The following is a 16,733-nucleotide window of genomic DNA, read 5'->3' on the forward strand; positions in this document are numbered from 1 at the left end:
TCCCTTCCTTGCAAGGTCTTTAGGTATGCTTTAGTCTATAATTCACATATCCTCTATTTTAAAAATCTCTGAACAATGGCTTCAGACTATGGGTGCTGTTATGCTACCTGAAAACTGCATTAATAACATCTATCTGTTTTCTGCACAGAAGTGCATCCCTGAGAATGAGGGTTGGACTAGATCGCCTTTAAAGGTCCCTTCCAACCCAAACTATTCTATGATTCTATTGTAACTTACATTTCAGATGTATTAAGATGAAAACAAGATACAGTCTCACTATCCATACTTTACATGGCATTCTTACAAAAGGTTAGTAACACACACAATCTTCAAACTTTCTTCAAGCGTGGGTTGCTTTTTTTTTTTTTTTAAAGTTACAAAGTTACGATATATTGAACAAATTACATGGCAATGCTATTAATATAAAAGGCACAGTTTAAAGATGGGATATACCATTTCATGGCAAGCTACAAAGAAGCCATACCTCAGTTTCATCATCACAACTGGTAATTCATTCTGTTCGAGACCAAAACGTCACATCTCTATGAAACTACCTTCTTTTTTTTAAAAAAAAAAAAAGATCTCTCAGCTAACATTGACTTGCATCAAATTTGAGTCTGACCACAGGGCGAGAGGTTATCTTTCAGCAGCCATTAAACTTCTATATTTAAGAGTCTCACAAATCCTCTTTCTTTTATTTGAAATGGTTCTATACTGTAAACATTCCTCAAAATTTGCTATAACATGCAAAAAAAACCCCAAAATCAGAAAGTTTAACATACACTACATTTTATCAGCACAATTAATATGACACCCACAGATACGGAAGCTGACACACACACTTCACACACTTTTTCCTACTCACCTTGAGATCTCTATGAACAATATGCTTTTGATGGCAATACTGCACTGCAGATACTATCTGGATAGAAAACAAGCCCAATTATAGAAGTGACATCTCAAAGAAACAGGAGTTTTCATCAAAAGGTTCAACTTTTATTACTGAAGTTGACAGGTACTTATCCACTCAGAACTACAATAACCAACTACTACAGTGACCAGTGTATTTGGGGGAAAGCTGCTAAATAACTTAAGTGTTTGTTATTTGATCTATTTGGTTTCTACTATACTTGAAAGAAGATTTTGTTTTTCCTGTGTGGCTAATTATAGACCAGCAGAAGCAATGACTTTCAGAGAGGTTACTGACGTATTTCCATTCCAATACTGTATACAGCTATAAAAGCTTTCCCTCTAGACTGAAGTTTTCCAGTCCCTCTCCAAAGGTGATTTTTCATGCCACGGCATGAAGAGAAAAGGGTAAGAAACAGGCTTCGCTCCTGGAGAAACTACTGGGAAACAGCTTGTTTGTCAAAACTTATGCAGTGAGAAGCAACTATGCATCTGACAGAGGCCTGCTGTTTAAGTGCATATGGTTTATTGTATTTTGTGTACTGTACAAGAGTAGCAAGTTCAATGGAAAAAACTCTTTATGTCTCTCAAGTGTAATGGAATCATTTCTTCCATCATAATTTCCAAATATCATTAAGTTTTTCCTGCTTTATATAGCAAACTATATAAGCTATTTACACAGTACAGTGTCCTAGTACATTGCTTTAAAGTCATACGCGTTGCTGCAGAACTCTACACATGTGGAAAAGCTGAATAAAGTCTTATTGTTGCATGATCAAAAGTGTGATCAAATACATTTTATTGTCATGCATACGTGGTCAGAATTTAGGCAGACGTTATGACTTCTTAAAATAAGTGGAACTGCACATGAGAGTAATTTACTTTAATAACCACACTTAAATAAATGTATTTCCATTCTCTGTTCAAGATTATGAATATTCAAACACAGAAAGGTGAGGTATCATTACTGCTACAAAAAAATAAAACTCATGATCAGACTGCCCAGCTTACCATAAGCATCTTCCTGCACTGGTAAAAAGCAATGGTTCTCTGACCCAGAATTTAGAGTAGGTGAAAGTAAGGTTCTTGGTAGGTCAAAGAACTGACCTACTGGTCAATTTTGCATTCAAAACTTAAACACCAATGTTACCATCTTTGTACCCCTGTACTATTGACTCACACTTCTGCAAAATGCCCCCTTAGAAACCAAGCGGTCTCAGGAAAGTTGAAATATTTCTATTCCCTGTACTTTCATTCTGTTTTTGCTTGTTCCTTTATATATTGGCTCCCTCTTTCAGACTCCGAGTTCAGCTTTTTACAGTTACTGAATCTGCCAAAGTTCTCCCACGCCATCACTTGTACCATCTTTTTGGTTTTCTTTTCTTTCCTCTCCACTACCGTTACTTCAGCGCCAGTCACGAGCTCACCCTCCAGGGGCTTCCAAGGCTGACAGCACGACAAACACCTCAAGCTTTATTCGGGACTGCAGAGACACAGCAATATACCATTCACTCCTAAACTGCTTTTACTCTGACTATGTAAGAGTGCAAGGTCTAGCAGATGATCAATCAGTAGTTTCCTCTGGAGATGCTTTTGAACTCCTCTGCATTGCAACAGGACAGCAGAGAGACTGCAGAAGTGATTCCAATCTAAATGGAAGGGAAATAACGCAACGTGTATGATGTTAACAGTTGAAGAACAGCAGTCAAAACTGAAAGAAAAATAGCACAAAGCACGGCTGCACTGCATTGAGTCCCTTGTCTTCCACCTTCCATCACTGTTTCCATTGGCAGCCCCCTCACCCCCAACCTACTTGAGTGTGAGATATCTGCTGGTGCTTGGCAGGTGGGGAGAAGAGGGGAAGAAACAGCAGACCTGCTGCTACAGAGGTAAGAACTGGAGCACTGAAATGCATTTATTGGGAGGGATTTCAAAAATCTGTGTAATCATAGGTTTTGAAGAACAAGTTAGAACAAGTTATCTCTAGGCAGACAAACCATTCTTCATAAGGATTAAGTGACAAAAAGATAGATAAATGACCTCTCAAGGTCCCTTCCACACTGCCACGAGTATTTAGTTGCCTAACTGGAACATACAAGATGTATTTGGTGGATTTTTTCATTTTACAAGATCTGTCCTAACATCTACCAGCACTAAAAATTCTTAATAGCTTCTTCAAGGGAACAGTGGGAAGACTAAAGGAAGCCAGATCTAATCGGCTGCAGTCAAGGAAGAGAGGGAAGCAACGCACATGGATTTTGGGAGACCCCCTGCCCTAAGCCTTGGCTTCTCATTTTTGCATTAATTCTTATCCAGATAGGCTAATTTTTCTATGGAAAAAAGAATTGCAAGATCGAACCAGAACTGCTTGGAAGCCTGCAATAGGGAAAGAAAAATGAGGTGACATTAAGAACGCAAAATGTTTTGGATTTGAATTTCTCACACATGACTGCACAAAAGGAGCTTGAAATGGAGAAATGCAGAGCATGGCTGTGTTTTTAGTGTTTGTACCCTCTCCTGTGCTCCTTGTCGAAGGTTACTGGAATAACGCGATCACTGTCTTTTACATTCTTTTTTTCTGCTAAAAACCTTAAGCATGCATACCAAAAAAAATGGGTTTTGTCCATTTATAACAAGCAAAGAGGGGAGAATTACCAAATTCTGCACTTTGCCTGCTAGAGAGGAAGTGCCTCCTCAGATAAAACACAAGTGCTGGATGCAGAAATCACGTCTAGGGAAAGAAGAAACATGATCCAAATACAAGATACAATATAACCTATTGTAACAACCAAGCTCAATACCAGGGCACAACTGTTTCTTCCGTTTAGAGTCACCGTTCTCTTCAACCAGTCAGTGAATTAAAAAAAAAAATAAATATCCCTATTATGTCACAAGTCCCTATCTAACATAAGAACAGCTGCACTGAATCAGATAAAAGGTCTACAGAGAGCATTCTCCCTCCAACAATAGCTAAAAGCTATACGAAGCTATTCTGGGACTACAGTAAGGTGAAATGAATAGTTTTATGACCCGTAAACCCAGCAAGATCTAGTTTCTTTTGACACTGTCCCACAATCAGAGTCCCAGTGGCTAATAAATGCCAAGCTCTGATCAAAGTTTCCCTCACTTCTGTCCTACAAGCATGCTGTTCTCTCTAGCAAAATGCAACATGCTCGTGCTATACTTTCTCTCCTCGGGTTATTACAAGGGTTCTCTCTTATTTTTTTTCCAGGTGCTCATGCTTTTGAAGCTCTCAAGAACCTTCTATCTTTGAGATCAAGGTCCTCTAATATTGTTGAACTCGGTAGCCGTGAAGTCAGCTGTTGAAGGAGGACAGAGCACAGCTGCCTGTGCCAGGAGACAAGACTTCGAAGAAGAAACTGAAAACTTATTTCTGTATATTTCAGTGGATTCAAGTGAGACAATCTATGTATCTATCTTTACAAACAGCATTTAATCTACCAAAGCACAAAAAAAGAGAAAAATCAAGCTGAGAATCTGAAGTACATAAAAATCAAGTCTTGACGGGCCAAATACCCAGCTCAGCAGGTAACTATCTTTTAAATTCTTTCCCTTCACATTTGTTTTTGAAAAATGAAGTTACACATATCCTGTACTACTCAATTATCCCATAAAATTAAGCACTAAGTGTACCTGTAAAACATGTTTGACCTGTTTCCACAAGTTTTCACTTAAAGAGGAGTTGTACTGTTAGAAAAAAAAAATAGGTAATTGTTGAAGAAATGTGCAATTTCAATGGAATTACTGCAAGATCTTTTTCCACACAACTCCTGATAAAAGGAACTGAGGACAAAGAGCAGAGAACCATACCAGCAGAAGTTTTCAACATTCACATCTGAGAGAGAACAGCAAATCCTCTCAAGTTACTCTGAAGCTCTTCAAGTGACATTACAAAGTGCAAGGCAACAGCCTGAGATTTAGAAGAGACGGCTGAAATGGGAACGACTGCTCCACAACCCATCACATCTACTCCAACACAGCACTGAAACACGCACCAGAAACCCTCAATCACAAAGGAAAGTTCTCTACCTGCCAGAATATGAAAGGGTAGGAAGCAGCTTTAAAGAGACACGGAAGATTTTGTTAGAGGAAGAAAAAAATTTCCTTACTTATCAAGCTGTATAACTACAGTAATCACAAATCACTTCTGGGGATATGAAGTCTGCATCTGCTTTTTTTGTGTTATTTTGTTTAGTTGGGTTTTGGTGTGGTTTTTTGTTTGTTTGTTTTTTCCCCAAAAGATTAAAGAGGGTAGATACAAGATTTAAAAAGGTGAGAGAAAAACAAGGAACAAGGATTTCATGGAAATGTTTTTGTTGCCTCCTTATGTTGGGTCAGATATGTTTCTATTTTTCCTTACTTTCATTGCAACTTTTGAGCTTGTTGTTTACAACACTTTCACAATTCTTACTCTTGGAGAAAGAGGGAGCAAAACAGCTGTGGCACAGTTTTCTAATTCCCAAATCGTTCCTTTCAATCACGCTACCCACACTAGAAAAGTGTAAAAGTTTTCTTTACAAGGCATTTTGTGAAAGTAACTAGTTAATTTCCTGGAAAGTCTCATATATTAGATCAAATTTCTTCTACTTTTGCATGGCTACGCTTAAGCAGCAAAGCTATGGGAGCCTCCCCTTCCAACAGTGAAACTGTCAAGTCATTGCCACAATTTCCCAGTTTAAAACTCCTACCCCGTTCAATAAAACACTTTTGTCACTGTTCATTATTTTAAAGAGTCATTAAGCAGAAGTAGAATTTTGAGATTTATTACTTTTCACAACATTATCTAGGTTATCCAAGTGATCAAAGGGATGGAAATAACGTATGCATTTACAAATTTCTGCACAAGCGCAGAAAACAAAGTAAAGTAGACCATCCAGATCTGAAAATGAAACTCTAGATGCTATAAGAGCAGAGATTTGGATTTTAATTAGTTATGTGTAAGTATTTGGTTATTCAATACTGCTTTACTGTAGAATGGAAATGCTTTTTACAGATCAATGAAATGACCACATCTTTGCAGGGCTAGTTTATACATCATAAATAAAGCTAAACTAACAAGCTCAGAAATTACTTTTCTGTGACTTTTTAGAACAATTATTAAACTGCATCTTTTCCTGTAAATGGATGATGTGAACGGATGCCCGCTGCATGCACTGCCCGTGTTTTGAAACTGGCCTGTTTGTAGCCTGTTACATTTGAATAACTTCCAAAAGGTTACAGAGCAGCTGAACTAAGGATATATGAAATCAACCCAGAGGAAATGAATTTTGGAGCGGAATACACTTCCAAATCAAGCAGTCACTGTGTTCTGGCACTCCCGGACACCCTGGTACACAGCACTAAGGAAACTAGCACCACTGAATGGACTACTAACCCCTTCGAAGTGCTACTGTAACCCAAGTTTTTTTTCCTCACTCGGGGCTGTAAGTCCACTTATTGCTTAACACTGCTAGAAGTCAAACGCAAAGGACAGACATTTTACTCATTTCAGCATTAAAAACAGGGGGTATGGGGGTGTGTGGAGAGGGAGGGAGCTGATGTATAGGAATATTATACATACCTGTCTAAATTTAGCTCTAGCCTCCTTTTCCTTCATTCTTCCATGTGCAACCAGATAGTCAAACACTTCCCCTACAATTCAATAATGAGATACATTAATGCCAATTTCAGAATCTAGAGATTCCTCTCTAACAGTTGCCCACAACAGCTTCACTGGAATAATTGTACTTCAAGTTTATGATTACAGGTTAGCTCAAGAGAACAAGGCACAACTGCTATGCAATTTAATACATGGTTATCTCTTATACTAGAAAATAGTTAGACTTAATGAATGACTGGATACAGAAAAAAAACCCATTTGCTTCCAATTATTTATGACAGAAACTGAGCAGCATACTTCTGTTTTGCAAATGAAGATTATATGTTCCCAGGTATTTCAGGCTTTCTCACAAAGGTTTCTTTTCCCCACAAAAAAAGCGTCATATATAAGAACACTTGATGATATTTGTAAATATTGTCATACCAGCACTAGAATTTCACTTTGTGCATGTGTATGAAAGTGTTCTAACCAAAATCAGAAATCTTAGCTTCAACTTAGGCTTGGAAGAGGTACCCACAAGGGAGGTCACAATAATGAGCACAGCAGGACACGCTCACATAATCCACCACACAACCATCGTATCTGTAAGATACACTGAGAAGGACTACTCCTCAACAAGCCCAATGTTGTATGGTTGCGGACAACTAAAGGAGATTACTAAAGATCTGTTGTGTTTGGGGTTCCCCCCTGCCCCGTTTTAATCAATCCATTTTATAGCGTGTCAATACAGACTACAACAGCGCAGCTTCAGGTGCAGTCAACTGGCCTGTGAAACATTGACATGTTTGTGAGAGCATGGGAGATTTTCTTTACTAAAAAACAATAGTCATGTACATAACTCCTACAAACACAGACTAGTACACAGTTTTGAAAATTCTTTGCTAATACACAAAATTAATAAAAACTTTAGAAGTGGATGAAACACCTAAATGCTCTCTACTGAGCAAGAAAACGCTGTTTGGTAGATAGCCACCTCACAAGGGAAGAGCTGAGTAACTTCACATTTATTTTTGAAAAGAAGCAATTCCACCAAATTTGAAGAAAAAAACCGCAGAGTCATACAGCAGGAAAAGCAACAGCTGAGCAATCTGAGGGAATGTCAGGATTTTCTACAAAATAGCCTTACTTCCCTCTGTAGCATATTATTTAATACTTAGCTCAGGTAACTCCCTCAGCTGTATTTCACAGTTGTTTCTTCAAAAACCTTGAAGGAACAACCCTGAACACTTCTTCATAATTCAGGGAAAATGACACCAGAGAAAGAATTATCCCCAATTCACGCAAAATGTTGCAGTTGTAGCAATAGCTTCTTTCATCCTGCGGCCACAGGGTTCATATGCAACACGCGCGACCAGTATCTTGATAAAGAGGAAACATGTGAAACTGATCCCTGGCACTGAGACTACCAACCATTCCTGTCCTGCACAACGGGGCACATGTAAAGGGCACCACTCCACCGCCTTTCAGACCAGTACAGTATATATCTCTCCATTACCCTAAGAAACATCCTCACTGCTTTAGAGACCCACTGGCCCTTCTACCTCCTAGAAGCTAATCACTAGATGGCAACAGGACTTCACTTTTAAGTCTAGCACCATCAAACTGCACAGAGATGCCTCCACAAACACCTGCGCTAGCCAATATTTTAATGCTATTTTATCAACTTCCTTTCTGTTTAGACAAATCTTGGCTGAGCATTTAGGGAGCTGCTAGAAGAAAACATAGGCAGGCAGAGAATCATTATCTGATCTATAGTAATTCGTCAAACCTCACATAATCTAACGTCAGAGTCAGAATTCAATGTTGATTTTCTCTGAAAAGAAGTATTTGTATCTCCCTCCCAAAACTAAAGAAAAGCCTCAACTCAGATTCCCAGCTGCTGATGCTAAAGGGTCACATTGACAAACTGAGTGCTATTAGGTTTTAGACAGCAAGGAGTAACTTAAGCCCGAATACCTTAATGTCAAGATATTTTCATCAGAGCTAGAATTGCATGATGCACGCTTCCCCCCACCCCCACAATCAGGAATAAATTTTTAAGTTCCTCCTAAAATGGCATAAAGCTAAACCTAACAACTCTTGAAAGCAGAAGGTCCATGATAAAGATATGTCAAATGTCATGAACATATGAAAAATACAAGTTGCAATACTCGTGCTTTTGAAAGCCACAGTTAAAGAAAATGTCTCATTTGAACACGTTTTTACCAGATATCTTATACAAAATAGGACACCAGAGACAGAGAGTCGAATACAATAAATGGAAAAGGTTGGCATTGTTACAGAGAGGAACAATCAACATCGGAATAAAGATTCCCATTAAATCTGAGGTGTGAAAACAAAGCAAATGTTACTAAGTTGCAATAAGTTCAGAAGCTGGTTTTAAAAGCTTTCATTAATTATGCTGCCCAAAGAAGCCCCAGAAAATATTCTAGACTTTGCTTAAGATTTTACACTACCATGACATTAGTATCTCCTGAAAAAGCAATCAAAACCTTAAAGAAAACAAGTGCTTCTTCCCACTTGGCAATTTGTTTACATGTGTCAGAGCAGAGAGGTACTTACCCCCACTTGCATATTCCATTACTAAATACAGAGTTTTTTCCTTTTCAATGACTTCAAATAGCTTCACTAGAAAAGAAAGTCATTTATTAATCAGTTAACTGGTTGCAAAAGTACTATGTTAACCCCATAGAGAATTCAGTCAGAAAAAACCCAAAGCAAACCCTATTTCCTTGCTGCTTGGCAATATCAGACTATTACTCTAAGGAAGCTTTTTCTGTCTAACGTTGCTAAATGGAAAATACTGTAACACATTCAGTCAACTCATACAGAACAACATTTTCTCAAGAAACAATACTTTTGCTTCTGTTACATGGGAAAATATTATCAGTTATCTAGGCAAATAACAGTTTGTGTCAAGGAATCAAAATGTTGTGTTTTGTTTTTTTTTTTCCCCCTCAGCACACAGCTCTGAAAAAGTATTTATTACTGTTACTTTACAGTAAATTGACACCCTAGTGCAGAATCATCTTTTAAACTCATACCACAACAATTTTAACAGCGAAAAAGCCAACATTTCTCCAGAGTTGAAAATTATATGAAACAAGGTACCTATATTTGGATGATTTAGGATCTTCATTATTCTTACTTCTCTAAAGAGCTGAAATAAACGTAAAACACAAAAGAAAAGTTAATGAAATAGGTAACACCCATTCTTCCTAAAGCCCCATCATTCTCATATACTTGTTTAAATATAAAGGGCACACATTACTATTACCATTTCAATTAAGTTCACGAAATAAGCACTTATTGGAGGTAAGAGTTAAGTGCCTGCTTCTTTTAACACCCCTCCCCAAACAAACTAACCCTCAAAAACCTGAAAACACCCACAAAGCACTCCAGATAGCTCAGGAGAGGAGTGATCTTAGCTCTGTGGTTTGCAGCTTTTTGGGGCCAGATGACCATTACAAGCCCACGCAACTTCTCGCTGGCCAGTACATCTCACACAATCATTACCCGGACATAGAAAATACTGTTTCCAAAGTTTCGGGAACGCCCACCAGAGCACCTTTTGAAGACCACTGCACTGTGTTACTGGGATGAACTCATCACTCTTCAGTACTTTGTTGAAGCCAGGGAATTACTGTGATAGGACAGGAACTCACGGGGGGGGAAAAAAAATCAGCTGCTTACATCACACAAAAAAATGTGTTATCCAACTACACCACCAACAAGCAAGTTTTAAGGAGAGATGGGGAGGCAAGGCTCCCCCTTGGCCCTTCAAAAGCATTCCTGCAAGGCGACTGAGGCACCATGGCATCTAGTCCTGGGTTTGTCACCGCAGCTCCACTGACTCTCACTGCCAGACATACAGCCTCCAAGCCTGCTCGGCCAGTACAACACGCTGAACGTACTTGCGAAAATTAACAGGGCAGAACACAAACAGTGTTTTCCTCGCCCAGCAATCCCCAGCAGACGGAAGAAACGCCACTACTTCAGCGGTACAGTCTCAACGGGATCAGCCTGCTCCCACCCTCTTCACCATTCACCTTCCTACGCAACAGGATCCTGCCGCTTCCCTTCATGCGAGCACCGGTGTTAACCCAGACTGATGCACAAGACCCGGGAATGAATTTAACAGAAAATCTCACAAAGCTAAGTCTTCTGTTGCAGCTCCCTTGCCCACCCCAGCACATCTATTTTGGCCGGATAGGCGGTGAGGGAGCACAACTACCCGTTTCAAGCTGCAGCATCACATTAGATCAACAGTGCTGCATTCAGAAGGCACATACTCATCGTAAGGATCTTGTTCCTGCCCCTGACACCGATACTCATGTGAAGAGGGTCTTGCTTGAGTAGTTACTTCCAAAGAGTTCAACTTTGCCCATCACACAGTTAGCTTTGTCGTCCTGCAACTGGACAGTAATATGGGAATGCCATTTAACAGACCACAAGTGAAAGCAGTCTATTACTGATCAGCTGTTAATTATTTTCACCTCTGAAAATCCTCTTCTGAAAAAGACAATTAAAAGATGCACATAAACCCATATGTGTAATACTAAAAATGCTACAGGTGTTGTTACTGCAATACAAAACATCGGTTTTTAATCAAAGCTGGTTAATAGCAGATGAAGTAAATGTAGTCCCACTTCCCCCAGAAAATACCCAAGATAAAAAAAAAATATTACAAAAGAACTTGAAGTGCAAATACTGTTGTATTTGGGAAACCCAAAGAATTATCATTTTAGGCAGCATGCTATATGGCAGTCAAGTGTGTAGCTGTTCTCCCTCTGCAGCTCCTCCCATGCCAGCCCAAGGCTCCAGAGCCATTCTTAAGCCTCAGTTTTTTTCCAACACCATGCTTCAAAAAGCGGGAGTAATTAAGAGGTTTTATTATAAATCTAACACCAACTTCTACAGGAACACCAGTAACTTAAGAGATCATATTGAACTTAATGTAAAGAGACTGAAGCAGAACGCAAGTCCACAGCTCCACAGGAATGCAGACATGGGAGAAAAGAAAGAAAGAGTTTTGCAAATAAGAGATAACAGCATTGTTATTAACAGTAAGGAAGCAAAAAGTGCTGCTGCAAGATTTGCTTCAGATCAGATTTCAGATAAAGTGAAGACATTTAGTATGTCTACATGTATTACTAACGACTCAAAAATCTGTAGGTGTACTTACTCAATAAAAGCAAAAAAAAAAGTGAAACATAAGAAACAAGCAGAAAACAACCCAAGAGTTAACAAAACAAAATCCTTGTGCCTTTGTGTCTTTTAATAAAAGAAAACGTGGGCAGTAGGATTTAAATAACTAACTAAATAAATAGGAAGGAAAAAAAAATAATCACAATTTGGAGACCAGTTGTTCTAACCATTCTCTGCTTTCTGATGTTTCTGTAAAGGCTAAGATTTGGGGAGCAATCCTCGTAGCAGTGCCCAACAGACCTTGTCCCCCACACTACAGCCACGGCTGGGAATGGCACACTACCTGAACACAGAATAAAACCAAACAGCTTTCCAAATGCTTTTAATTGTCTTATCATCATCCAGTTCTATGCCTGACACTTTGCTAAATGACAAGCTGCTTAAATGCAATCAAGTGACTGATTAAGTAAATTTTTGGCCATGCAAAATGGAGTTTCAAGAACTATACCCATATGTTTTCTTTTTTGCCCAGAGAGGTAAGTAAATTGGCTTCCCCCCCGTCCCCCTCTAAACTATGTTATTTCTGAAGACTTTTCACATATGTAATTAGACAACGTAGACTGCTTCACCATCTATCTCTGATCACCACAAATTTAAAAGCAGTTGAATCTATAGCTTTTTTTTAATTATTATTATTTTTCAATCACTTCAGCTGAACTAGTGTATAATATATTCTGAATACTCCATTAATACTTTTAACCACAGTTTATATAACTGAAAGCCCCTGGTCAGCTTTTAAAGTTCTGAAGACAGTTTGCTTAATTCGCTCTCAATTGATTGTTGGTATCTTCCACCCCCAACACTCAGACAAAGCCAACTGGGTCAGACTCTCACCAAGGGCAACTCCACTGCTGCACAGATGAAGACCTTGGCTGTTATTCAGCCATCAGCCTATTTATCATCCCCCTACCCACCTGAGAGAGAGAGCTACGTTCATAGGATTAAGTATGGGAATATAGGCAATCATCACTGGTGCCACCAAACAAGAAAAGTCAACCAAGGGCAACACAGAATAAGACAGTAAAAATGAGGCTAAAATTCACAATATCATGATGTAAATAAATATATTCATTACCAATTTTTTTTAATAAAGTATGCTGACTTGGCTGGGGCTAGCTACTTCCATTGTACACTGTACACTTTGATGGTCTAATGTGATAAAGTCAGGCTCATATAACATTTTGGACTGCTCTAAATATAACATTGGTCCACAAGACGACTACTCTGTGTTACTAACCCAAATGAAGCACGTAAAAAAAGTAACTTCTATGTATGATCCATTTGTTGAAGTGGGTGACTAGAAACAAGCTTTTTTAAAAAAGACTATTTTTGTCTCAGAGGAAATTAAAAATAAAAATACTTGAGAATAGGATACAACCACCATCAAATTCTTTGTTATAATTTTAGTTAGATGAATGCACTTCAGATTGTGCTCCCCTAATCAGCCTAAATGTTTTGTGTGGCATTGTGACACAGACAGCAACTTCCACAGGGATATCTGCAAATGCTTGCTATTGTATTATGCACTATAGTTTATTTCTGATAGAAGAATACAATGTAAAACATCATACAACTTTCACACAGTATGCTGAAAGGAGGTTTCCCAGATTTCATTCCCCCAGAACATTATGTGCATCAGCTTCTAGCAAATGAAGTAGTACTTATCACCACACAGTAAAATTCACTGCAAACAGCCAGTTACGATAAAAGCCCACGCATCTGAGGTTCTCTACCACAGGAACACAGAAGAAGGTGTAACATCAGAGGATGCAACGTGAAGGTTCACAATACAGAAAACAGTTTTCGGAACTTACTTGTCATGATGAGACCATAAAGGCAGACCATCAACTGAAAACAGTGCTTATCAGTTTAATTTCTAATACCGAGATGAAAAAACTACTCCCAACTTGTTGAACAACTCACTTTCCATCAACAGGAGCTCTACAAATGTTTCTAGGCAAAGACAAACATCCTTAGTCTGCCAAACAAATGGCTTTTAGCTTTGCTGTGATCTGGTCCTTTGACTGTAAGCCATGTTAGATATGGGAAAAGAATTACATTTAATTAATGCTGCTAGCCAACAAACTGAGTAAAAAACCAAAAACAACCATCAAACCAGCAATGGAAACAGAGACACATACTGAGTAACAATCTTGAATCGATTTTACTCAATTATGCTGACATATCCAAAGCAACAAGGGAGTGGGGGGGAAGAAGGGCCCACCTTTTAAGCCAAGTCTCTTTCAACACACTGAAAAGACAGATTAGAAGTGTTCCTGTGTTAGCTATTGCAAGAGTTTTGGTAACAAATGATTTAAAAAAATACTGAAAAAGCTTGCTAAAAAGCAAGTCAGTACACTCGTCAGATGCAGAGCATATCCTGGACTCCTTAACCCCAAAGTGGGGGGCTTTTCATGAGATGCTGTGCCAAGCCAAGCTCTACCTGTGTGTTACGCTCCTCCGGATAACCGCTCACTGAAATATGCCCTACATATAATTAGGAGCCTCAAGCAGGAAGCCTTTATACAAGTTTGCCTCAAACAAACCACAAATTGAAAACAGAAAAAAATACTTGTTATAAACACAAAAGCCTGAGCATTTTAAATTCTCATCCTTCTCTTGCAGTCTTAAAAATACTGATTGACCCATGGTCAGAAAGAACACGGTCCACTTTAAAATTGATGTTTAAAAACTCTAAAAAGCTTTAGCAAAAAAATGGCCCAAACAAGTGGCAAAACATCTGCACATAATGAACAAAACTATTTGGCTGAGGAGCCAAGTTCTAAAAAAGGAAAATGAGAAGTGATTAAGTGCTATTACATGGGCTCGGTAAAAAAACTCCTTGCATATAATGGCATTGCTAATTCAAAAGAAACAAAAACAAACAATTTTTTTTTTTTTTGTCTAGGAGGAAGTGAACTACTGTAGCATCAGCACTTGTTTCCAGTGAGACCAATATTCACTGGAACCGGGTACACAAGTCCATTTGTGGAGAACAGTGATTATGACTAACACCACCAGCATGGGAAAAAAGCTCTAAGAATTCCCTTTTCTTTCAAAACAGGGAAGTACTGCTTACAGTTTCCTCTTTGCTAAGCAAGGGTAGCAGAGTAGTAATCAGGTCCTAAAACAACAGTTAAGAGTAGCTTGCATGTGTCTACCACAGACTTCCTCAGCAGCAGACAAGAAACCCGACTCTTCCAAAGAGCTGCGCTGATGAATATTGAGCTGTCAGGACTGCAGCCGCCCAGAGCTTACTGCGAGGACATACTGAGAGTTACTGCACCAGAAAGCAAAGCAAGTCCTTAACAAGGTTAACTTCTTTCTGGCAGCTGAAGTATCAGTGTGGAAGGCGTAATACAAAGAAATCAGAACCGGCAGCCTTAATCACCATTTGTTTCCCCACCTAAGGATGACGAGGGTATGCAGCTACACCGCAGCTGAGACACTGTACACCACACCCTCTTCTTGGCACGGCCCTTCCCTCCCCACCATACCTCAAATATTTTATCGCTCTCTCCAGAAGTGCAAGATCAGAAGCACTTCCATCTTAGCTTCCCCTGCATCTACAGATCGTGTGCGCAGTTGGCTTCAAATGCACTGAGGCTACGGCATCGCTGGCAGTGCTGGGGGAAAAGGGGCAAGGGTTGCAAAAATAGCCTGCATAAGGCAAAATTGGTAAATAACGCATTGGGCATTCGCTCTGCTTACTGGGATGAACAGGCATTTAACTTTAAGGAAATTACTTTCCATTTTTGAATGGAGAACACTGATATATCTTGCTAATTTTTTTCTGTTCTCACGTTAGCTTAAGGAGGAGAGCACATTAGCAATCTCACTCCCCAAATTTGATCCGATTTCTACCCTGCTACTTCGTACTATTCTTCCAGACTCTCATTTAAAAAACCTAGTGGTAGGTAAGATCAATTTACAAATCACACTTTATAATCTAATTTTATAAATTAAATTATAAAGAAAAATGAAATCATAAGAGACACGAGTGGACACTGAGCAGGCTGAAAGCCAGGAACCAAAGCACGCTTCCAGCTTGTGGCCTTGCCAACTGAACACCTGTGACCTGTAAAAGGTTTGCTTTGTACCTGAAAATGAGCCCAAGCTAGCATTACAGCTCAATCTCAAGCTAACACCCTTTGAAGGATCAAGATTGTACATTTTTGTCTGAAAACACGGCCTCTCTACTTTTCTCTAACTGTTTTTCCCATGCCCTGACCCCTCCCCTTCATATCACACAGTTTTTGTTTCTCTTCCAAGTGCTTCAAGCATTTAACAATATTTTCAGGTATTCAAAGTTGCACAGATCTGCCACACAAATCAACTTTATCTAATCCATCGTATTACCTAATTTGCATTTCATTTCCCCCCTGCTTACCCAGAAATTACCAATAACCTCAGGGATTAGGCTGAAAAAAAAAAAAATCTGGGAAAGCTGGAACCACTTTATCTACTTTTTCCCAGTCTACAGAGTCAGTAGGAAGTTGCTACCTGCTCAGATGACGGAGCCTTTCTTCTATAGGTTATTCTTTGCCTCTCAACCAAACTGTACAATGTAAGAACTTGTGTGTGTTTTTCCAATTTACTTTTGCACCATTAATTTTGATAAAAACATCTAGTCACACAATCTTTATAGTATTTGTATAAAATCCAAATGTGTATATTCTCCAGTTTACTCTGGTCATGCTATTTCATTTTGTTTGCAGGTAGGTTCTGGGTATTCTCTCATTCAAACAGAAATATTGCAAGGAAGTTTTTTTATCAAAGTACTCGAAAGTAAATAAAAAGCCTTTGACAGCAGCACTTAAAAGGACAGAGTTAGAAAAGTCCTAGGTAAAAGTGACATTTAAATGTACTTCCTGCAGGCACTCCAAAGCAGACTGGCTTGCTTGACGAAAGAGTAGGATTTATCACTGCTTACTGAAATAGATAAGGCGATACAACCGTAACAGCACATTAAACATTCAAGGCTAGAGGGAAGAAA

At 38.9% G+C, this 16,733-nt stretch overlaps 1 protein-coding gene across 22 annotated transcripts in view; it reads right to left on the reverse strand.

Annotated features, from left to right (window-relative positions):
• Nucleotides 1-16,733, reverse strand: part of MARK3 (microtubule affinity regulating kinase 3) — a 63,482-nt gene that overhangs the window by 26,599 nt on the left and 20,150 nt on the right. For all 22 annotated transcript variants that reach the window (XM_074583904.1, XM_074583902.1, XM_074583900.1 and 19 more), the window contains 4 exons: nucleotides 9,641-9,689; nucleotides 9,092-9,157; nucleotides 6,491-6,561; nucleotides 866-922 (listed from right to left, as the gene is read on the reverse strand). In XM_074583904.1, coding sequence (XP_074440005.1) covers nucleotides 866-922; nucleotides 6,491-6,561; nucleotides 9,092-9,157; nucleotides 9,641-9,689 — 243 coding nt within the window. The remainder of the gene's footprint in view (nucleotides 1-865; nucleotides 923-6,490; nucleotides 6,562-9,091; nucleotides 9,158-9,640; nucleotides 9,690-16,733) is intronic.

This window comes from Larus michahellis, chromosome 4, assembly GCF_964199755.1.
Source record: "Larus michahellis chromosome 4, bLarMic1.1, whole genome shotgun sequence".
NCBI classification, from domain to species: Eukaryota; Metazoa; Chordata; class Aves; order Charadriiformes; family Laridae; genus Larus; species Larus michahellis.